The 23,952-nt window shown below is 55.8% G+C and overlaps 2 protein-coding genes across 2 annotated transcripts; one reads left to right on the top strand and one right to left on the bottom strand.

The window, feature by feature from the left end:
• The first annotated feature begins 551 nt into the window (after positions 1-551).
• Positions 552-10,671, top strand: CIB2 (calcium and integrin binding family member 2). The gene is made up of 6 exons (XM_016209594.2): positions 552-629; positions 3,279-3,313; positions 5,415-5,526; positions 7,207-7,354; positions 9,430-9,625; positions 10,074-10,671. Exons 1-6 carry the CDS (start codon positions 579-581, stop codon positions 10,093-10,095), a joined length of 564 nt encoding a protein of 187 aa, XP_016065080.1. The 5' UTR covers positions 552-578; the 3' UTR covers positions 10,096-10,671.
• A 1,153-nt stretch (positions 10,672-11,824) lies between these two features.
• On the bottom strand, positions 11,825-17,537 carry SH2D7 (SH2 domain containing 7). The gene is made up of 6 exons (XM_087829083.1): positions 17,371-17,537; positions 16,439-16,528; positions 15,358-15,523; positions 14,867-15,076; positions 12,916-13,605; positions 11,825-11,875 (listed from the first exon to the last, which is right to left on the bottom strand). Exons 1-6 carry the CDS (start codon positions 17,535-17,537, stop codon positions 11,825-11,827), a joined length of 1,374 nt encoding a protein of 457 aa, XP_087685209.1.
• Between the last annotated feature and the right edge of the window lie 6,415 nt (positions 17,538-23,952).

The following is a 23,952-nucleotide window of genomic DNA, read 5'->3' as shown; positions in this document are numbered from 1 at the left end:
AAGAGGCCCAGGGCCGCAGATGCCCGGCCCTGGCCCTGATGGGGCCTCAGGAGTCGGCCCGAGCGACCCTCCGTTCTCCGAGAGGGAGGGGCGGAGGAGAAGGGCCTGCCCTGGGTCCCGCCCACAGGTCAAGGCTCCCCAGCCCCGCGGCCAGGGGCTCCGGGTCCCTCGGCTTCTCCCCCTGCACCTCCGGAAGGTGTGTACACTAGCGCCCCAGCCGCCGGGAAGCGCCGGGTCCGCCGCGCCCAAACCCCCGGGCGCCGGCGCGGGACCCACCAGCAGCGCCCTCTTCCGCCCTCGGGCGACCGGATGGCGCAGAGGCGGCGCGCCCGCAGGCCCCGCCCCGCCTCTCGACCCCGCCCCACTCTCAGGCCAACCCTCGCCACGTGGCCCCGAGCCAGACCCCGCCCCCATCTGGCCACGCCTCCCTCAGACCACGCCCTGCCTCTGGCCCCGCCCCGCCGTTTGACTCCGCCCGCCACGCTCCAGGCCACGCCCCTCCCGGGGACGGCGCGGCGGGATGCGCGCGGAGCCGGGAGTCCGCGGTGGGAGGCGGCGCCCGGGTGGCCCCGCGCACCATGGGGAACAAGCAGACCATCTTCACCGAGGAGCAGCTGGACAACTACCAGGTGAGCCCGCGCCCCTCCCCTCGGCTCCCCGTCGCGGCCGGCTCCCCGGGTCAAGCCCGGCCTCTGAGCGTGACCTTGGAAGGGCCTCCGAGCCTTACCCGGACCGCGAGCCTCCGTAAAGCAGAGCCGAGCCGGGGCCCGCTGGGTTGGGAGTCAGGTACATCAGCCCCCAAAGGCGGTTGTAGCTTGGGGTGTCTTGTTTATCCTGGGGTCTCTTTCTCTAGCCCAGCATGGAAATAATGGAGCAAGAAGGCCAGCCAGGTACCAGCCTTACATGGTCACCTCCCTGAGCCCCCTGCAGCCCTTAGACCCTGCCAGGTCCCCTACCTCGGGAGCCAGGGAGCCCCACATAGGTGACCATAGGGCCCTCCCACCCATGTAAAACCTTTCAGTGCTTTAGATGACGCCTCCCCCTCCAGGTGATCTCTCACCCTCAAGGCCCCACTAGGGTGCCTCCTCCCCACTCCCTCAGGCTGAGGACCTGACTGGGTTGTCACCTTTGTGTAGTGCACTGTGGGGACATGACACCAGCAGGGTTTCCACAGCGGCCTTCGGACGCCGTCAGGAATATGCATTTTGGTGTCAGACTTGAAATGTGGGTCCTCTGCTGTGGACAGCCCTGGGCTCTCCTCCCCAGAGCCCTAGGTGTGCATAACAGATTTTCCAGCTCTGCATGAGGCCCTGACAGAGAATGGGGACCCACGTTCATGCAGCACCTGCTGCGTACCAGGCACTGTACTTCCTGTGCTTCCTGTCAACTCCTTTGATCACAGTCTGGTGGATTATTGGCCCCATTTTTTAGACGGATAAACAAAGGCTGAGAAGCTGCTCAGGACCCTGCCCAGTGGGAATCTGAATCACTAATCCGAGGCTCACTCCTTTTGCTGGGGATGGGGGGCTGTGCATGCTCTTCGTCCTCTGGAGAGACAGACCTCGCCAGTGTGGCCTCATGCTAGGAGGTGTGCACCAGGGGAGGGCACTAGTGGGAGTGGGAGACCAGTAGGGAAGGGGGTTTTTGCTTTGCTGGAAGGTTCAGAAATAATGCATCACTGGAGCAGGCCCAGCAGGGCCCACAGGAGGCGAGCCAGGTGGAGGGCACAGCTTGGGTAAATGCTTAGAGGTGGGCTCAGGGGAGCAGGTAGACCAGGCTGAGGAGTGAAGAGTAGCTCCGTGGGGACAGGGAGCCTGGGTTCCCACTCAGACCAGCCTGGCATTGGGTTACCCTTTGGAGCCAGTCCTTGTGTTGAGTCCTGATCCTTTGCCAGAGCCTGGCTAGACCCCGCAGACCAGTGGGGTGGGAGAAATGAGAGCTGTGAAACCTGAGAGCCTCACAGCCCTCTGACTCCAGCCGGCTACAGGCCAGCCGTGGGGTCTGTGGGTGACCCCAAGTTGTAGCCACCCCCTCCCCAAGTGAATCGCAGGGTTTCATTTCCCCTTCCCCAGGTGCCAGTGATCCAAGGTTCAGGTTACTTTGCAGACCACTTCTGTGCCTTCCAGATCTATCGCCCAGGCCCCTCAAACTCTAAAACATTGCTCGCTGCCTTCCCAGACCCCAGGCTGCTCCTTCAGCTGTTCAACTCTGCTGTCGGGCAGCCATGTGTTCAGTAAAGAACAAGTCCTGTAACTCAGCCTCCCCTGGGGATCCTTCCTCTGTCTTCACAGCCAGGGCCCTGGCCAGGCCTCTTCAGTCTCATCAGACTGAAGGACTAACCCCTCCTGCCTGCCCCCTCCAGCCACACACACCTTCTGCCACAATCCCTTAGTTTTCTTACCCCACCCCTTCCTTCCACCCCTTCCCCCCCTCCTTTCTCGTTCTTTCAATAGACACAATAAGCATCACCACTCTCACAGCTTTTTCCATGGACAAAGAGTGGCAGTTTACTGAACCTTAGTTTTCCCATCTATAACTGGGGAGACAATGCCTGTCCCCGTAGGTTAGCGAGGAAGATTAAATCAGATTGGATATTCAGAGCCCCCTCAGACCAGGCCCCTGGCAGTCACGGGCAATGTGGTGTGGTTTTCAGCTTGGGCTGCACCTAGCAAGCACCCAAGTGGCTTTGAAAATGGCTGATGCCCTTCTCCTGTCCAGATGCTGCCAGTTCCTCCCTGCCACCTTCTCCTACCACCACCACCACCCCTCAGCCTCTCCACTGCCTTCCCGATGTGATCTTGTCGATTCCTGTGGCTTCAGGTGCCAGGAAGGTGCTGAGCTTCACCAGTCTGTATGCCTGGTACTCTCAGTCTCTGAGCACAAGGCTACTGCCCCGCCACTCGGACACACACTGCACAGCTCCACAGGGTTCCCTTCTCAGGGACTGCCCTGTGGTGGTGGCCCTATCAGTCCTCATTCCTGGGCTGTCTCCCAGCCACTGACCCTCTGATCCCACAGGGTACCCATCTGGCTCCTCAGATCAGTGGCATCCATCTCTACTCCCTAAATGCTCATCCTCACAGTCCTTGCACCTGCACACAGTCCCCTGGGTCAGATCCAGAGCTTCAGGAGGTTTCTCGACCCACTGGACCGTTGTCCCCAGTGGGCTGGATGGTCCTGACTGTTCTGCCCCCAGCACTGTCCAGGGCTGTCCCTGTGGGGGTCTGAGGAAGGAAGAGCCAGGGCTGCACAACCAACTGTGTGTGTTTTCTCTACAGGACTGTACATTCTTCAATAAGAAAGACATCCTCAAGTAAGTGTGGCTTCTGGGACTTGGCGGGGCAGAGCCTGGCACCCCTCGTGGGCTGGCCGCACTAGCTGAGCCCAGGAAGAGCGTCGTCTCTGTCAAGAGCCAAGTGCAGGCTGTGGTGTGACCTCAAAAACCTCCCACATCCCTCTGCCAGGCTTTGAGCATCTCTTGACCATGTACTCCGCCCTGGGGTGGGTGGTCTCAGGCACACTTTCATTTAATCCTCACTGTTACCTTGTAGTGGGAGAATCCAGTTTTATCCCTAGTGTGGCCAGTGTCATACAGCCAAGCACTGAAAACCTGGCCTCTGACTCCAGGCCCCTTGCTAATTCCCTACATCCTGGAGCCTGTCCAAGTAGGTGTCCTGGTTGGTCAGACCATGGGTCCCTGAGGGCCCTCTGGCTCCGGTGCTGATGACCTCTGACTCCTGGGAGGTCTGAAAGCCAGTGGCACTGCCTGCAGTGCCCCACTGCCCTGAGCTGTTCACTAAGTGTCTCTTCCCTTCCTAGGACAACTCCTTTCTTTGGGCGTTGAGAGACAGGGCCTAGAACAGGAGAGATGAAGGGGGTGGCAGCCTCAGAGCCCCAGGACCAGACAGTAAGCAGGACACAGAGAATGCCAGGAAACCTGGCCCCTGCCTGAGCTATCAGGTGGCACTAAACGCAGCAAGGGCTCAGGATCACTTTCTCTGGAGGTCGACAGGCAGGCTGGGGCGAGAGCCTGTTACAGCTTCCCAAGAGGGCTGTGGTGGTCATTGCCCTGACCACTCCGCTCGGACAGGCAGTGTCCCTCGGTCTTCCTTCTCTGCACACACTGCTCTTCCTCCCTGTCCCCTTGGTGGGTAGAGACACCCCACTTCCACCACCTGAGAAGGCAGGGTGAGGGGCAAAGCCCCCCAGGCCTTGGCATCAGCAGACCTGGGCTCTGCTCCCACTTCCCAGGTCTGGGGCCTTGGCTGAGATCTGACCCTCAGGTTCCTCTATAAAACAGGGATCGTGACCCCACCCTCGGCATTGCCGAGAGGCAGAAACTCGAGGGTATGGGGTTTGATAAATGGGCCCCAGACCCAGGCCCCTGCTCCCAAGGTCCTCTCAGTGCTGCCACTCCCACCTCCCTCTACCCCCACCCAGATGGGTTTCTGAGCTGCACCCTGAGCACTGACCAGATGGCAAGGAGGAAAGGTGAGCTGTAGGTTCTTCTTTGCAGCCTGGGGCCCAGCTCAATGATACTGAGTCAGACTCACTGATAACCATCGGAACGTCTTCCCTCCACCCCCACCCTGGGATCTCGTTGCTCCCTGGGGCACAGCCCTTCCACCCCCACGCTGACCCCGAGTGGGCAGCCCCCAATGAAGCCACCTTTGTTCCTATAGGTAAGAGCTCAGCTCCCCAACTCTCCAGCTCCCAGTTAGTGGGCACACACAAGCCCACTCAGCAAGCAGCCCTGGGTCTTTGCTTATATGCTACCTTATTGTCTCTTATTTTTTTCAACCTTTTAAAAACTTTGTATCATCTATTTTAATTACTCCTAATTTTTTTGTTCCACACGGGATACATGACCATAGAAAAATTAGAAAATAAAGCCAGTCAAGAGACAAAAAAATGACCTCTAATTCCCCCCACCCCCGAAAGAACGACTATTAACTTTCCTGTATATTGAACCCTTTGGTACATAGCCTGTTAGTATATTCCCTTCGTGCGTATTTATCAAAAATTTGGATCATGTTGTTTTGTCATTTCTTTAAAATTGCTTTTCCTTAGGCAAATGGTAAAAATAGATATGGGAAAATGGTCTCACCACCTCCTTAATTCACTTAGTAGGACATTTCAGTGTTCCACCGTGATATTAGCACTGGGGTGAGTATCCTCGTGACACCGTGACATACAACCCACACCTCTGGGGTTAGATCTTGGCGTAAATTTCTAACAGAGACTTCTGGATCCGAAGGGATAGACTTTTAAAGCTTTTGATTTTTCTTTTTGTGCTAAATCACCGCCCAGAGGTGTTGGAACAGCCTGCGGCCCGGCAGCCGTGTGCAGGCAGGTGCACAGGCCTGGGGGCCGGGGTCGTGCCCCCTGCAGCGCTCCCTCTGCTCCCCTCGCAGGCTCCACGCGCGGTTCTATGAGCTGGCCCCAAACCTTGTCCCCATGGACTACAGGAAGAGCCCCATCGTCCACGTGCCCATGAGCCTCATCATCCAGATGCCGGAGCTCCGGGTAGGTGAGAGGCCCCTGCTTCTGGCAGAGCAGGAGAAGCATCTGGGGACAGGTGGGGCAGGTGGGCTGGAGGGACAGGGAGCCTGCCCCTCTGGATGGGGCAGGGCTGCAGAGGCTCGACTCTTCACCTCTCTGTGCCTCAGTTTCCTTAACTATGAATAAACAGGCTACATGCGGGGCTCTGGAAGGCTGCTGTGACCTGTGCTGCCCAGTCTGCACGCCTCTTGGCCTGTGCTCACCACACTAGCCCCTGTTTTTTTAAAAATCCTCACCTGAGGATATTTTTTTCAGTGCTTTTCAGAGAGAGTCAAAAGAGGAGAGAGAGAGAGAGAAAGGCATCGATGTGAGAGAGACACATCGAGTGGCTGCCTCCTGCACGTGCCCCAGCTGGAGCTGGGGATCAAGCCTGCAACCAAGGTACATGCCCTTGGCCAGAATTGAACTTGGGACCGCGGGCCGATGCTCTAACCACGGAGCCAAACCAGCCAGGGCCCCGCTTTCCCTTTGTTAAAAGGCCAGTCTGCTGTCCTTCGCAGCCCTTCTGTCTGTTTTTAGATCATTTCTCTCCCCCGCCTTACCTGGCTGTGGCCTCTCACAGCATGGTTGCCTGTAGCATCACTTCTGGACTTTTAACTTGCATGGAATCACCTGGGGATCGTGTGAAAAGGCTGGCTCAGGGCTCAGGAGGTGTGGGGGAACCAAGGTTGTGTTTTTCTAACAAGCTCCCAGGTAGGGCTGATGCCGCTGGTCCTCAGACCACGTCTATATTTGACATAAAGGTTTCAGCCATGAGTTCCTCACCCGTAGTACACACAAAGTGCCCTCCGCCAGTGAGAAAGCTTCTGGGGCACAACTGTTGCTGTGGGACTTTGCAGACAGCTCCTCTCCAGGCCTCGGACATGTGAGTTTGGGGTTGCTGCTTGGTATCCACTTCGGGCCTGTGTCCCTGTCGTGACCTCAGTCCTCAGGGACAGTGAGGCCAGTCTCGGCCCTGGGCAGTCAACTAGCCTGGCCTGGACAGGGATTGAGCCCAGGGTCAGGGTCACTGGAGTGTGTAGGGCACTGGGGCAGGAACCATGGGGTTGTCCCTGAGCCTCCAGGAGGGGTGGCCCTGAGTGACCCAGGATTAGAGGAAGGAGATGGCGGTGGCCTCTGGACTGGTCTAGGAGTTTCAGGAGCTGGATGATTGCTGCTCTGGGGGCTGACAGGCTGACTCCTGCTGCTTGTCCTGTCCAGTTATCTGGTTCTCTGTGGCCCCACTTCTGCCTCCCACTGTGCTGGCCTGACACAGCCTGAGCGGACGGCTGCCCACGCTTGGCGATGTTGCCCCCTCCCCCCATCAAGGCAGGAGGCTGCCTCTGTGCGCTCCCCTGGGCACCGGGACTGATCCCTGCTCCTGCCTCACTGGAGCTCATACTCCAGGGAGCGCACCTTGGCTCTGCTAAGCTCCCTGTGCTCATCTGAAAGCAACGTAATGAGCTCGTACAGGTGCTGGCCTGGTGCACCTTCCACACTCTAACTCGTTCCGTTCTCTCACAGCCCAGTTAAGTGGGTGATGGAGAAACTGAGGCCCTGGGGCATTAGGTTGCTTGTCCAGGGTCCCATAGGCTGTAAGCTGTCAGGCCCTGGAGTCCTCCCGGTTAACCTGCCCCTAGGTGACTGCTGTGGTCCTCTCTCCAGGAGAATCCCTTCAAGGAAAGGATTGTGGAGTCTTTCTCTGAGGACGGCGAGGGGAACCTCACCTTCGATGACTTTGTGGACATGTTCTCTGTGCTCTGCGAGTCGGCTCCCCGGGACCTCAAGGCCAACTATGCCTTCAAGATCTACGGTAACGAGGACCTGGGGAGGAGGCGTGATGCGGGGGTGCGTGCATTGGGCCACCCAGTTTCTGCTGCTCTCGCCCTGGGGGATGCTGGGGACACCGAGAACACTTAGAAGAATGCCTGTTCAGCAGGGTGGCCAGTGCATGAGAGACGTCATAGGGTCCTAAGAGCAGAGGAGAGACCCACCCCACCTAGGTGGGTGAGGAGAGTTCCCATGTAGTGACATTTCAGTGGTGCCCGGGAGGACAAGAGGAGACCATGGACAGGAGAAGTGGTGAGCACTGGGCAGAGGGAGCAGCCTGTGAGGACTCAGGACGCAGAATGTGCAGGGCCCTGCAAGGAGGTGCGACAGGGTGGGAGAGGCTGTTAGCAGGCTGTGGGGAGCCAGCTGAGGAGTTTGGACCTTGTGCCCAGGCCACCAGGACCACTGCAGGCCTTCGGGGGGGGCAGGACAGCTCTGTGTTCTAGAAGGGTCTTGCAGCATCCTGGCGGTATTAGCTGAGGCCTGGGCTGGAGAGGAGGCCTGGGCTAGGTGGTGAGGCTCCCAGAGGTGCGGCCAGCCCAGCCCCCTAGTTGCTGCCCCACCAGCCACCAGAGGGCGCCGGACACCACAGAACCTAGGTTCTTCTACAACCCTGGGACACAGGGAGGCCCAGGGAGGGGCTAAGAGCCACCGACAGACCTCCTGTCCCCAGCAACTTAGATCAGCCAGGCACCAGGGCCCCTCAAACATGCGTTTGTCATGTTTATTTCAGAGGACTAGGGTCTAGAAGCATCTGTACACCCACCACGTTTGCACATCAGCGACAGAACCCGCACTGCCTACCAACTATGGTCGCTGGTTCATAAAAAGCTTCTTGAATTCCACCTGCCACCCCTCTAGTCCTGAACTCCATGGCATTGCTTCTGGGAAGGGCTGTTGTCTGCAGAGAGGGGGTCACGTGCATGATGGGAGGACCCAGGCCCCCTTGCTCGCCTGGACTGGGGTGGACTTGGGGAGGTGGGAGTCTGACCTCTAGCAAGGATCACCCCTTCCTGGACCCCAGTCTCCCCATATAAAACGGACACAGGAGTCCCCATCTCCCCAGGCCGTCATCTCTTCCAAGTGTACTGGGCGCCCCTCCCACAGGCGAGTGCAGAGATGGGCAGGGTGGGCACCTGTCTGAGATACAGCACTGACCAGGGACATGACCTCAGGCAGGTCACTTGTCCTTTCCAAGCCTCTATTTCTTCATCTGTGCAGCGGCGTTCTTGTTGTACCTACTGAACAGATATTTTTTGAAAATTAGGTGAGCTAGAGCCTGCAATGCTCACGTGAGCAGTTATACCCTTTGTCACCACCACAGTGTCAGGGTCTGACCAGCGGGAGGGGGAGCTCCGAGGGCAGAGCCCTTATGTCTAGGAAGCACCCCCCCACCAGGAGGTGATCTTTGAGCCAGAACTTGAAGGCTAAATAGGATTCTGCTGGACTGATGCACAGGAAGGGCCCTCTAGGCAGAAGCGTCCTGTGCGAAGATCTGCTCCTTGGGTGGGAAAACTGCCAGAAGGGTGTTAAGGTCGCTGTGCCATGCCTGTGCTTGGGGCCTGTTGCCAAGTAGGATCAAGCCACATCCCCCAGTCTGTGTGCACACAGGCCAGCCATGGGCTCCCTCTAATGGGCGCCTGCGTCTCCTGACCAGTGAGTTGTGGCTGGAGGCCAGAGGCAACGGGTGCAGTTGAGAAAATGCGGTCTTAGCGTCACAGAGGCCCGGTCAGAATCCTCCCAGTAGCCCTCTGACCTTGATTCAGTCACTCGGCCTCTCTGGGCCTTGAATTCCTTAGCTTTAGAAGGACCGTGGGGTCACTGAGGACCAAGGTTCCCAGGAAGCCTCAGGGGCGGGTGTTTGAAGTGTCTCGGTCATTGTGGGCCTCTGTGGGGCTGCGAGTGTTGCATGGGGTGTACAGATCTGCGTGTGGGCGAGCCCCTTGGTCCCTCCCTGTTGGGGACAAGAATCCAGTGTCCCCAGAGTGTGTGTGGAGAGGCCGGTAGAGGTACATGGTGCGACCAGCCCTGGTCTGAGCGTCCCCGGGCCCCCCCCAGACTTCAACACCGACAACTTCATCTGCAAGGAGGACCTGGAGATGACGCTGGCCCGGCTCACCAAGTCGGAGCTCGAGGAGGACGAGGTGGTGCTGGTATGTGACAAGGTCATCGAGGAGGCCGACCTGGATGGCGACGGCAAGCTGGGCTTCTCCGACTTCGAGGACATGATCGCCAAGGCCCCCGACTTCCTCAGGTGCTGCCCGGGCCTGACTGGGGTGGGCAGGCTTGGGGTGGGGCCCACAGCCAGCGGCCTGGCCTCCTGGGACCCCACGGGGGCCCAGGCCCTGTCACTGCTCGTAACATAATGACAGTGGTGTCTTGCAGGCCCATTAGGCCGGGAGGCACGAGGTCACATCCCAGCCCGGCTCCCTCAGTGTGTGACTGGGAAGTCCCCTGTCCCCTGCAGGGCCAGCTCTCAGATGAGGGATAAAGTCCTGGGGGCCTTTGGTGACATTGGGGGTGGACCCCAGGGCACAGCCAACCTTCCAAGCCACCCCTCCCTCAGCGGTGATTAACAGCCTGCTCCCTGAGGAGCTGGGGGGGGGCGGGGCGGGGCCGGGCGGGGCCTGGTCAAACTTCTGGCTGCGGAGCCCTTACCCCCCCAGTCGTCTCACCCTCTCCTGCCCGTCCTCTCTTTCCAGCACCTTCCACGTCCGGATCTGAGGACACGGCCAGGATCTCAGGCCCTGAAGCCCACCATCCGCCTCTGCTGTCTACACAGTTTCGCCCTCCAAGCTTCCAGGACAGGAGCTGTGGCCGCCCGGGTTTACACCCGCGAACATTTCCTTGGCCCTTTCAGCAAAAAATCCTTAACCAGGGAAGGAGGGGACTTGAGGAGCAGGGCCCTTCCCAGGCCCCCTGTGGCTCAGCCCCAGGACCCACGGCCCTTCACAGACCTTCCCTCTGTCCCCTGACCTCCCCTGTACCCGGTCCTCTCCCAATCAGAAATGCCCCCTGGGAGGGGAAGGGTACTGACTTGTCCAAGTGCCGGAGACACACCCTGGTCGCCCAGGGGCAAAGGGAGCAAAAGAGGACAAGATTTAATGAACTATGCACCCTGCCTCCAGCCCCCAGCTGTGCTGCAGCCCCCCCACCTGTCCCCGCCTGTCCCCGCCTCCCCACCCTTCCCCCTGTGAGCCTCTGTCCCCGTGTGCGCCTTTCCCAACCAGGTGGAACCCTCACTGGTGTGTGCTGTCCACAAATCTGTGAACTCCTGGTAGAAAAACACTTTCCTGTTCCCGCGCCGCCTGTGTCTGCCTTTGTCAGGAACCATTCCCAGTCCCCATTCCTGTAAACCACCATTAGCACGTCGCCTCTGGGCTCAGCGCTGAGTTCAGGCCCTGCCTTTTTTTAAATCTTCCCCCAAGGGTATTTCTCCATTGCTTTTTCAGAGAGAGTGGATGGGGGAGGGGGGAGAGTGAGAGAAACATCAATTGGTTGCCTCCCGCACACGCCCCAACCAGGGCCAGGGGTCGAGCCTGCAACCGAGGTGCGTGCCCTTGACTGGAATCGAACCCGAGACCCTTCAGTCGGAGGGCCGATGCTCTAACCACGGAGCCAAACCAGCCAGGGCCTGACTTTTATTTCAGTGCCTGTGCCTGTGGGAGGAAGACACATCTGCACCCCAGATCTTCAAGTGAGCCCCACGCAGGATGGACCCTGGGTGAGAATTTTGCGCATTTCCTTCACGACAGCAGCGGGCTCGGTGAACGTTTATGGGGCTCACTGTGTGTCAGGCACAGGCTGCTGGCCATACTCAGTCCTGACAGCCCCCCGGGAGGCAGGGACTCACCCATTTCTCAGAGGGAGGAGCTGCATGGCTGGGAGGCCACTAAGGGGAGAGTGAACGGGCCCACTCTGCCCAGGGTAGGCAGGGAGGGGCCACGGTGTTTGTCAGGGACGGTCAGCCTGTCTTGCACCTCCTACGCCTGCGGCAGTGGGTGGGAAGCAGCAAGCTGACGGTCACCCTTAGGGAGGTGGGGACATGGCGGGACAGAACAAAGAATCCAAGGGAAGGGCGTCCAGGCAGAGCAGCCTGAACTGAGGGAAGGCTGTCCTGAGAGATCTAGTGCGCTGCGTCCAAGCTGGTGCTGGGCGAGGCCTGGAAGGGCAGGGCCCCCTGGCTGGGGCTGGGTCTCATGTGGGGAGCGTGACTCCCCCTCCTCTCAGGCCTTGGTCTCTTTCTCTGGGCTGGTTGGAGGCCCCGGCGAACAGGACGTAGCCAGGAGCTGCAGGCAGCTGGAAGGCCCCTCCCGCTGGGTCTCAGCCTGGTGCCATCGCAGGCTGGGTGGGTCTTAGGGGCATCTTCGGGGGAGCTGAGGACCTCCCAGGGACCCCCATCCTGGCCCGGGTACCAGGAAACCCATAGTGCAGGCTGCTGGAGGCCAGGCTGTCAGGGTCTGTGCTTCTTGTCTGCAAAGAAGAGCCTCCGGAGCTTGTCAGGCTGCAAGGAGGGAGAAGATGCTGGAGCCTGGGGTCCCTGGACGGGGAAGGGGACACCCAGGCCCGCAGGGTCCTTCAGCATTGGCTGGGGGCTGGGGGCCAAGCCCTATATCCCGGTGGAAATTCCACCATCAGCTCTCCAGTTTTGGGTGAAGGGTTTGCCCCTTCCGGCTCAGGAGGCTGTGTCCTGAGCCTATGAAGGTGTCTAGCACTATCTCCTAGGCCAGTGATTTTTAATCTTTTCTATCTCACTGCACATAAACTAATTACCAAAATTCGGTGGCACAGCAAAATATATATTTTTTGCCAATCTTACCAAAAAAAAAAAAAAAAAGGTGTAACTTTGATTCATTCACGCCGGACAGCTATTGTGTTGGCTGTTGTCATTTTTTTTTACTTGACAGTTTCAGGAAAAAGAGGTCAGTACCCCTACGTAGTCAGATATTGCAAGTTTTAAAAATTCTTGCGGCACAGTGGTTGAAAATCACTGCTCTAGGCAGCTGCCCCTGGACCGAAGCCTGAAGACCAGCCCCTTCTGTAGATGAGGGGATGCAAGTCCCAGGCAGGTTGCTGAATAATACAGGATGCCCAGTTACACTTGCGCTTTAGATAAGTAATGAATTATGGAACATATTTATGCTTAAATTACTTATCTGGAATCAGAGCAACTGAGTGTCCTGTAGTTTATCTTACTAAATCTGGTGACCCTTAGTTGCTAGGAAAACTGCCTTGCCCAGAGCCACATGGCCAGGGAGTGGCTGAGCCGAGATAAGTCAGACCTGGAGCTCCTCCCGCCCCCTCAAGGGCTCTGAGACACCCGAAGTGACCAAGAGGGAGGGACAGGGAGCCCCCATCTTACACCCAAATCTAATGGCCTCCTCTCCTACCACCTGCAAGCAGATGTTAGGGTTGGAAAACCCTGGGTACCTCTGGGCAGGGGCGGTGACCTGCCCTGCCCCTGCCTGAAGGTCACAGGTCCCTCCTAGCACCAGCTGCTCCCTGAGGGCTGGCAGCCACCCCCCCCACACACGCAGAACCCACCTTGTGTGTCCGTCCAGCGTCCTTGCTCTTGGCTGCTGGGATTTGTTCATAGGTGTTCCTAGGCTCCAGGAGCTCCGGGGCTCCCGTGAAACTCTCATAGCCATAGTCTGTGGGCCCGGAGAGTTTGCCATGTGTGAAACTGGCCTCAGGAACTAGGGGCCTGGCTGGGCCACCCCAGCAGACTGGGATCTGCTCATAGGTACTGTCTTCTTTCCGGTCCGGCACATCGCCAGCGTCCTGCAGGGAGCCTTCTGTCTGGATGAGCGCGTAGGTGTCTGCAGAACTGCGCCCGGAGCAGAGCTGAGTGCCCTGGCCGGGCTTTGGAGACCCTTGGCTCCGGGTCGCAGCTGAGGATCCTGGATCCTCACCACTGGGAGGCAGGAGGAGGCCCCGGGAAGTGGAAGACACTGTAGGGCCCTGGTCTGGGCTCCCCACAGGGAGGGCAGGCCCTGGGCCATCGGGCCTGTTCTGGCTTCCGTTTGAGGGTCTCCTCCGGGCCTCCTTGCCTAGGGAGCTGGCCTGGCTGCCAGCTGGAACTGGCCCATGCCTGCCAGACACCTCTGTGCCCAGACCGAGCCGCGCCTGCTTCATCTTCTTAAGGTCTGTGTAGATGATGTCGTTGGAGCTTCCAAAAGACTGGTCCAGAAGGGAGGCACTCCTCTCAGGGAGGGGGGGCACCCTGCTAGGGGGCTGGGGAGAGAGGAACAGAAAACCTCATAAAGGTCGCACATCACCAAAAGGTTGTCCGGTAAACTGAAGTGCTCTTAGATAGCTGAGACCCCCAACTTAGCCTCAGTTTACCTGACTTCAGCACAGGGTTGGTTGCATGTGTTCAGGACCCAGCCACCCACCGTGCAGGACTCTGAGGAGAGTCTTTATCTTGACTCAAAGTCTGGGGTCAACAGACTTTGGGTGGGTCTCCCTCCCACCCAAGCTTGTCCTGCCTCCAGGGTGGTTGCCCTATTCCCCCGAACCCCCTTAACTCACCCACTCACTGGTTGTCTCCCCCCCCCCCCCCCCCCCGCCAGGTTAATCATTCATGTGTTCATTCAATAGATGATTTAGTCAGCTCCAGCTGTGCTGCGGGCTCTGTCCTAGGTGCCAAGGACTCTGGTTGGGGGTGTATACACTAACCTGGGCAATGGCAATGGCGATGTCCCGCACCATTAAATAGTGTAATAGGCCAATGTCATATACCTATCATAACATATCACCAAGTAGGGTGCTGTCAGGCCCTGATGGGCAGTGAGGTCAAGCAAAGGGTGACTGGAGAGAGAACCACAGGTGGGAAAGGGGATTTATTTTATTTTTTTTATAGTTTAGGTGCCTTTCCAAGGAGATGACATTTAAGCAGAGAACGGATGCAGGGAGTGAGCCATTTGGATGTCTGGTGGGAAGACTGTTGTAGGCAGAAGGTACAGTACGTGCAAAGGCCCTGAGGTGGGAACTAAGCTGGTGTTAGAAGATCCCAGAGGCCTCTGAGGGAGGTGGCAAGGTATCTGGTGAGGCTCTTGTGGACCCTGGGGAAGATCTCAGACTGTACTGTAAACACAGGGAAGCCCTTGGCACGCTGTGATCTGATATGTAGAAAAATCTCTTGAGCCCCTTCCATGGGCTGCTGTGGAAGAGCATAAAGTACTGACCCACAGGCACCCCACTCTGCAGCTTACAGAGGGATTTCAGGCATCTTGTATCCATTCTCTCAAGCATAACAGGAACCATAGGAATGGTAAACTGAGGCTCTGAGAGATTACGGACTCCAGAGGCAGGCCATGGCACAGGCAAGCTGCCCAGGGGTCCCAAGATGGACCAGGACTTCCCTGAGTCTGGCTCACGCAGCATAGCCTGAGGGACTGGCCAGTGTGGCCTCTCAGGACCTGAGTGTGGGCGTGGCACCCACCTTCCCGGTCTGACTGCCCTGACCCTGATGGCCCAGACCCATCCTCCTTACCTCCACGCTCTCCTCAGACAGGTTCCAGGGACCCACATCTAGGCTCCTCTCCATGTGGAGGAAGGAGACCTGGGGCTTTGGAGGGGGTCGGGGGCTGCCGTCCTTGTCTGGGACCCCCGTGGGGGACACAGCGGCAGATAGGTCTCCTAGGCCCGGGTTGTTCTGGTGGAGGCCCAGGCTGATGGCATCGTACAGATCATCGTTCTTCGGCTGGGGGCAGTGGGGACACAGCAGGACTATGGTCACACACCCACCCAGGCTCCAGCCGCTCGCCAGAGACTGCTGGCGAGGGCCTGAGACATGCCCACCGGCCTGAGCTTGGGGAAGTCACTGCCTCAGTCTCCCCTTTTCAAACAGGGACCATGACCCAGTGCTGAGTGCCCCTGCATGGCAGGAAACAGGGAAGGAAAGGCATGTGGCCCCGAGTGGTGGACACCCCAGGCCTGGGCAACCCGCCCACCGCCCTTGCCCCGGAGAAGAGGGGTGCCTACCCGGGGACAGGCAGTGGCCAGGGTCTCCCCAAAGGGCTCAAACTGCACCTCGTGGTAATGGTGCACGAGCTCGCCCAGGCTGCCGTGGCTGCGGGTGTCCCCAGCGACCACGTAGCGCCGGTTTTGGAGCTGGGTGATGACAAAATGCCGACATCGGTTGCTGCCCCTGCAACACAACACACTGGGCTGACCACTCGGGCCTTTGTGTGTCCCTCCGCAGAGGGGGCGGACATCTGACAACCGCTCTCGGTGGGTGGGTGGCTGTGCAGGGTCGAGAGGTTCCCGGGAAGCACAAAGCCCACCCTGGGGGGCAGGGGAGGGACGCACTCAGCTTGGTGCAAAATATAAAGGGCCCCACAAAACTCGGTCATTGAGACTAAAGATCCCCTGTTTTAGAAAGTCAGAATTAATACCGAAAAATCCATGAGAAACAAAATATCAAAGTCTTAAATAAAGATGAGGTCAGACCTGCACTTGCAGGAGGCAGCCTCACCCGCCCCACGGTAACCCCAGCCGTGCTGAAGGGACGGTGCCCAGCTCCCGCGCCCACTGCACAGGCCTCCTGCCTGGGCAAATCTATCTACTAGAAATGCTCCCTGCCCGGCCGGGTGGGGCTCAGAGGTTAAGCGTCGACCTAGGATCCAGGCGATCAGGGTTCGATTCCCGGTCAGGGCACATGCCCGGGTTGCGAGCTGTAGCCGATCAATGACTCTCTCATCATTGATGTTTCTATCTCTCTCTCTCTCCTTTCCTCTCTCTGAAATCAATAAAGATATATTTAAAAAAAAAAATTAAAAAATAAATTAAAAAGTAGAAATGCTCCCTAAACCCCAACCACACCTTCTCTGCCTAGCAACTTGCTATTCTTTCTTCTGTCCCCGGCTCAGGGTTCGCCTCTGATTCCTGCCCCTCACTCACCCCCTTTGCTGGCGGGGGCTGCACCCTAATATGCGGCCAGGGAGTGAGGGAGCCAGGGCCCTGGGACAGCCCAGCGTGCGGGCTGGTGGGCCTCTGTGCTTATGTGCAAGGCTGGGTTATGGGAGCCTTCGAGCGCCCCCACACCCAGGGCTTCCTTTCTTACCTGTAGGACAGGATGTAGCCGGTGGCCCGGTCACTGAAGCGAATGAGGAAGGAGCCCAGAGGCTGGTCCCTGAGCAGCTGCTCCGCCTGCCTGGGCAGAGGACATGCCGTGAGCTGGGGCCTGTGTCCTTCGAGCAGTAGGAGCAGCCTGAGTTAGACCTACCTGGCAGTCCCCGCGGGCCATGCCCTTGGGTGCCAGACCCAGTGCACAGACCTCCAAACCTCTGCAGACGGGTCTGTGGTCTGTCCGGGCCCAGTTGAGCAGCTCTGGGTTGGAGCCCTGAGGCCACATGTACCACCCCCCGCGGCAGCCTCACCAGCAGGCACAGTAGCCACTGACCCTCACCACCCACCTGAATGGCTCTGCAGCAAGAATGAACCCATATAGCTGGAGAGTTTCAGGTTTGCGGGGTCCTTGCTCAGGACCACTGTGTGCCGTTCTGTAGGGCGTGCTCTGCCCAAGAGTTTCTGTTATGTCCGGAGCCTGGTCACAGTGGCATGTCCCCTTCAGCCCCAGGCAGCTATGGATGTTTCTAAGTGGTGCCAAGTATTTTGCAGGCATGGTGGGAAATTCCAGCTGTCGCCTGGTTTGGCAGCACGGAGACCAGATAGTGCCCCAGCCACAGACTCACCAAATACTGAGTGTGTGCTCTATGCAGGACCAACTACACTGTGTGCAGGGCCCAGTTCTGAGTGGAAATGTGGAGCCCCTCAAGTAACTTCAAGACAGCGACAGCAATGCATGAAACCAGGCATAACCCCCCTGAGCAGAGGGCCCCGGGCTCCTCAGTCTGTTCCCCTGCCCCCCGCCCCCCGGGATCCCTGCCCAGCCCAGGAAGAGAGCAGGGGCCAGGCTTGTCCCAAAGTCCCCAGGCCATCTTATCCTGGGAGGGCTGTGGGCCATGCTGGGCGTGGGGACGGGGGCAGCCTTACTTGCGGGTGATGAATCCATGGAACCAGGGGGGCAGGGCTCCGTCCTGCAGAATGAGGGGGGCCTGCGTCTCCATGAACCACCTCAGGGCCAGCTCCTGCAGCTCTGCCACAGCCTGGCTGTCCCCCACCCCCTCGGACCCCCTGCCCTGCTTCAGGCTGTCCTCCATTCTGGTGAGCTCTGGACTGGAAGCCGAGTATGGCACCTCTATATCTGTGAGTGCTCCAGCTCATTTGCCTGAGGCCATGCCCGCCCCAACCGCCAGCGGCACACAGGAGCCCTATTGTCATCTCTGGGCTGGTGGCTGGAGACACTGAGGGGAGGGTCCCCTCTGTAGCCAGAGAGGGAGGGAAGGCGACCCCGGACTTGCACCCAGCATGTGAGCTGCCCCCGGGCTTGACCTCTTCCCCCCAACCTCCAGTCTTTCTCACAGCTGAGACCAGCCCTGAGTGAGGTCCACAGCACGGCCGTCGTTAGCCAAGCAGTGGATTTAAATTCTATGTATGGTTCCCCCACGGAGGCCACTTGTATTTTGATACAGTTCTGTGCGGATTAATTCCCCCTTCCACTCAAGACTTATTTTCTAGACTCTAGGGTCCTTACCAGGACTGCAGGTGACAGCATATTGGTTAAGAATGGAGGGACATCTATATAAATTCAAAAATAGAACCGATGGCTGGTGATACAAGTGAGGATGTGGTCACCTTGGGGGGGTGATGACCGGCAGGAGTGAGCAGCTGCTGGGTGCTGGTTCTTGGGCTGAGTGGTGGGTTAAGTGAGTGTGTTCCCTGTGGGGAAATGTGTGGAGCTCGGCGCTCACGACTCATGCACATTTCCAGGTATATGTTCTGGCTCAACAAAACAGTTCACTTAAAAAAAGTGAGGATGCTGCAGGCACATTTTGTTGGTTCCAATCTGTAGACTTGCTTGGTTTTCCCACCAGAGATAAGCCAGGTATATGCAGGGGTTCAAATGGAAATCCCAGTCCCAAACTGGCAAGGCCTGGAATTTTCTAAATTGGAGCAGGCGGGGTGGGTGGTTTATGTCTTTATCTTTTCTAACCTGTAGCTGAAATCAGCATTTCCTTCCATGGCGAGTGCAGGGAACAAACCACCTTAGTGTTCACAGCGCCTGTTTCTTTGTCACCAGTAAAAATCCCAGAGATTTCTGTGTCACCTCATGGCTGTTGCAAACGCCTTGAGATATCTTTTTTTTTTTTTATCATCACCTCAAAACAGTAGGAATTAGACCCAATGCTGGATCTTGTTATTTAACATGCTGATAAAGAAGCACATCATATTAGGACATCACAAATATTTCGATAACCCTCTTTCAATATAATTCATTTCCACTGCGATTCTATGCATTTTATTCTGTGCATTTTAAAGCTCAGTTCTGAGAAGTTCACGGTTGGGTAGGGTTGCTGCCAAACATAAAGTCCTGGGAGTATTCAAATACAAAGAAATGCGTTTCTCCAATTTTCCATGAAGTGTTCTCTTTCCACCTGCCTCTTAGGCCGGATACTTTTATGGGCGGAACCGGGGCATTTGCATGAGAAGACAAAGGCTTTGTTTCCGAGAGGGGGCAGAGCCCAGGACAACTTGGGGCAGGGGTGACGACTCCAAAGGCAGGCAAACAAAGGGGGTCTCTATTTACACGCAGAAGAAATTGGGGTGAGGCCGAAATAAACATGATATCGGCAAACAAGCAGGCCCGATGAGTCATGAGATAGGTGACAGGGAAAGGCCCAGAGTCCTTCCTGCTAATGTGGGGATGTGGTTCGGCCGTGTTCATGGTAAAAACATTGAACTCAGGATTAAAAGGCTCGGATCAGGTGCCCAGATTCAGCCTCTATTTGTTATGCGACTCTGAACAAAACCAAGTCTCGGTAAACTTCACTTTCCTCATCTGGTAAGTGGGTTTAATAATACCTACCACGTAGTGATGTTGGGATACCAGTAAGGCAGCGATTTTCAACCCTTTTCACCCCATGACACACATAAACTAATTACTAAAAATCTGCGGCACTCCACAAAATATGTATTTTTTGAGTATCTGACCAAAAAAATAGGTATAATTTTTATTTTTATTTATTTTTATTTTTTATTTGACAGTCCAAGGGAAAAGAGGTCAGTGCCTCTGACTAAGTAGTCAGGTATTGCATGTTTTAAAAATTCTTGCGGCACAGCGGTTGAAAATCTCTGCAGTAAGATAATACGAGGCACATAAAAGGGTTTCTTCATCCCTGGCCAAGCACTTTAAAAAAATGTCAAAACGGTCGATGGTGTTTGTCTGTGCTAGGAAATGCCCAGTTATATTCTGGATGGCAGTTCTCCTCACTCGCTGGGTGGCTTCTCCTAGAAGAGGCCTATCGGTTTTATAAACGCAAGCAAACAAAATACTTCACCTGGGAACAGACGATCCTCATGGATTTTCTTGAGATTTTTTTTTTCCAGTAACCGAGCTCGGTTTCAGAGAAAGCAGCCCCGGGGAACCTGTTTGGGAAGCGCAGAGGAGAGGCCTTGCTTTCCCCATGACTTGCCTTCTGTGACACATCCCTCACCATCCCAGGGCGGCCCTGGCTGGGAGTCAGAGCGGAGGGAAGCCTCTTCCATGGTGTGGATTTGAAAACCAGCTCAGAGCACAAGAGAACAGCTCGGCCAGACAGTGAAAAAACGTTTCACTCAAACCTTGGGGCTGGGGTGTTGGAGGCAGCAGAGGGCACCGCCTCTGAGTCATTCAAGACCAGACTCTGCATCCCGGATTTAGTGACAAATTTTCTCATTTGCATTATTAATCTGGCTGAACTCTTCCCTGGCCCTTTCAGAAAGCCAGAGACATTTCATAACAGAATGAAGCAATCTCATTTTGGCATTTCTCTAGTCCACTAAGACCACGTCCTTCAGCCAGGAACCAAGTTACACATTCGCGAAATTAGAAAAGACTAGAACTTGGGAGAGGTTTGGGGAACATCAGTTAGAACCCATGGAAGCTGAGATCCAGAAATGAAGTGACACGTCCATGGGAAGCAGTGAGTGGAACCAGAACTTGGGTGTCTTCGCTCCCAGCCCAGATCTACGGAACTCCACCCTCGCAGCCTCCCAGACCACAGCCTTGAGAATCCAGATGCTTCCATTTGTCGGCCACAGTGCACGGAGAGGGTGGATCTAGGTCATAAATGCAATCTGCTAGCCAAACAACCTCGCTCCGCTGCCAAGGCCATTGACTCCGCAACCTCCTACCAAGACAAGCTGCATGACGTCGTCATCTGTCTGAAGAAGCTTCCCGTTGTCATTACATTCATTAGGATTGCATCAAGGACCCACTATGTCACCCGTCTGGTTCTCTTCCTCACCAAGTCTTCCCCAAGCAGGCTCTCTCCCTCTCACCTATAATTCCTTCCAAACTGTCCTGGAGCGTAAAGGAGCTGGGTAAGATGCCAAGACTTTGTTGACGATGCTCTATATCCCAGTTTAACTTTTATTTGACATCCGAAGAAAATTTTAAAAAGAAAAGAAATACTGCTATGTGCCAGGCGCCTGCCTTTTGGTGTCCCACTTAATCCTCACAACAGCCCTGTGAGTTAATTCATCCACAATTTGCAGCAGGGGAAGCGGAGATAACTTTCTCCAGATCACACACTTAGCAAGAGGTAAAGCCACTGCTCAGTCTCCCTGTCTCCTGTGGCACCGGGTCCATCCCGCTGAAGATTAACGAACACGGGTCGTTTATGTACATTATAAACTGTGTATATATTACTTTATGCCTAACAGACGTATATATAAAAGGTCTGTTTCTAAGCAATGCCTTGAAAAAGAAACTGCACTTTGGATACTCAGAAAATAACGTGAACATGCACACAGGCCTCTGTGTCACTGAGTGTTTCTGCGAAACTCCTACAGGAGAAAGTTTTGAACATGGAAATCACCGTAAAAGTAAAGGCAGAAGATTCTTCATCCTGCTCTGCTAGGATCGCATCTGGATTTACCCTGAGCTCCAGTCCATTCCGGGCCACAGAAACCTGCCCTCTGTGAGGGACAGAAATACAGCATCCCGACGTCATCAAACTCCAAACTAGCTGACAACAGTGGCAGGTTACTGTTTAGCAAGTGACTGCTGTGTGCTAGACACTCGTATGCCTTTGGAGTTAATTACTTCCCAGCAGGCATAGGAGAGAATTACCACCCTTAGCATCATCTTTATATTTAGCTGGCTAAATTCCACCCAGCAAGGGAGAGACAGAGCCGTGCCCATAACTGCCATGCTAGGACTTTGGTCAGCTGCATTGAAAAGCGCAGAGGAAGGTTCTGTTCAGAAGCTAAGGGAGGCTCGGGAGAGTGAAACGGCAGAGCAGTCACAGACGGGAGCCTGGCCTCCAGCGCCCTCTGTCCTCAGCCCTGCAGGTGACAGACCCACTACGTAAGCTCCAGGAAGAGGTGGCACCGTGAGTTGTTCCACCCCGACATGGGACAGCTGAGGGGGCGCCCGTTCTCGTTCAGTGCAACCCTATCCAGAGAAAGGCAGCCTTGCCACTGTGTAAGAATTGCCAGAAAGGTCACACTTAGATAAAACCATGATGGCAGGGATGGTCCCCACCTTGCGTGGATGAGAGTTTCAATTCTTCTTCCAACCGGTCAGTCTGGGGAGATGATTTGAATTTGTTTTTGTTACCAGGGCCAATAGGAGCAGGTAATAACACCGACTTTCGATTGACTTCATTCAGTTGCCCAAGAGCCTCTGGACTTATCTCGCCTCCTCCCCACAAGGCCTCCCTGGTATGCGGCTGGGAGGGAGGCACCGCCCCACGCCAGCAGATCTTTCTTTCCACTCCTGGGCTTCTGCTGGGGCCTCTGCTCCCTGCTAACCTCTGCCCTGAAGAACCTTCCTGACTTCACACCCAGCTCTGGTCATGTCTCCGTGGTCCACCTTGGCATTTGGCAAACAGGCTGTTATTTTATTCGCGAGTGTTTCAAATGGCCTGTTTTGCATGTTTTTATTTCCCTTAGTTAGGTCAGAAGCTTCCCAAGAACAGGATCGTATCTTTTATTTATTTGGCTTCCCACCCAGAACACATATCATCCTCTTTATGTGCAACACGTCAGTGCACCTTTGTTGACTGACTTTTATTTCCCCTGCCCAGCCTCCAGCAGGAGGCAAAGCATGCATGGGCAAAAAGCAGAGGCCTGGGTTTGCCGGCCTTCCAAAATATAGATATTCTCTCGGGGAATTTTCATGTGACTTTCTTGACTGCCAGTCAAATATCACTCAGGCATTAATTACTTTTGAAAACAGAACTAAGGCTCATTGAAGACTTCCGGGGCCAGCTTCCTCACGTACATTATTGCAATTAATCCTCACAACAACCATAAATAGCAATAAATGTTTTTCTCATTACAGAGCTGAGATGTTGGGGAATTTTCCCAAGGCCTTCTGGGTTCAAAACCCACTCATTCCAAAGGCTGATTTCCCGAGCAACTGCACAGCCTCCAGTTCTGCCCAGGGTCCCCTTGCCTGTCCCTTTCATTTCTTTTCTTTGTATGTGACAGGTTTTTCTGCAAGCTGCATAATATGGACTCCAAGGGAGACTGATAGTAAACTCACAGGAAAATGGACCAGAATAGAGGAAAAAAGAAGAACATTTTCTGAGCCCCCACTGTATGCCAGGCTGTATTAGGCTAGCTTCCTTCTACAAGGTCTTTTATTTACACTTCTTAATAACCTCATTATACAAATGACAAAACCAAGGCTCAGGAAGTCACATGACTCGCTCAGGGTTGCACAGCAAGTAAACGGTGGGGCCAGGATTCAGCCCCGCGACCATCTAACACCAAAGCACAAGCATGGAACTTCCTAGAAAAATAGTGACATTCTACTAAAGCAGTAGGCTCTGTTTTTTAGAATTTAGCACTGTGGCCTTAGCATGCTGTCAGGCCCAGTGGGTAATATGTCGGTATGAATGGGCCATGACTCTAAAAGCCATGCATTTTTGACATTGGTGACGTCAGGCACTTATGATGTGGAGCCCACAGAGGAAACACAAGGGGTCACGGGCCAAAACTACACATCCAGCCATCTTCCAGGGGCCGATTGCCCATCACTACACTGTTCACACCTTCTGTAAGGTGACAGGGGACCCTAGAAACCACCAGTCCCACTGAACAAGCTTAAACTCTGCAGACCATCTCCTTCAGAGAAATCTATGCTTAACCATCCTTTGGGCATGGAGCACACTGAGTCAGCATTGCACACAATGGGTTAAAAAATTCCTTTTCGAGCAGAGAGGTAGTGGAAACTCATTGCTTTCTCCATCCCGCAGTCAGTTTCCATCTGGCCACACCCCTAATTTCCTTTGAGCCCCACCCTCCCCTGCTGTTGGTAGACTGACTCTCCTCTGATGCCCAGGGTAGGTCAGTGACCAGATGCAGCCAGTCAGAGCCACGTGTTCCCTTTCCGATCACAGTAATGTGTCCAGATGACATTGCGACCCAATGAGATGCAATGAGACTTTTGCTTGGACTGTAGGTAGAAGCGCGGGCACTGTCTTTCCTTCTGTGTTTGAGCCTGGCAGGAGGTTGGCCTGGAGC

This window comes from Miniopterus natalensis, chromosome 22 (genome assembly GCF_054644295.1).
Source record: "Miniopterus natalensis isolate mMinNat1 chromosome 22, mMinNat1.hap1, whole genome shotgun sequence".
In the NCBI taxonomy this organism is placed as follows: domain Eukaryota; kingdom Metazoa; phylum Chordata; class Mammalia; order Chiroptera; family Miniopteridae; genus Miniopterus; species Miniopterus natalensis.
The sequence above is the reverse complement of the archived record's forward strand: the minus strand, read 5'-3'. Positions and strand labels throughout refer to the sequence as shown.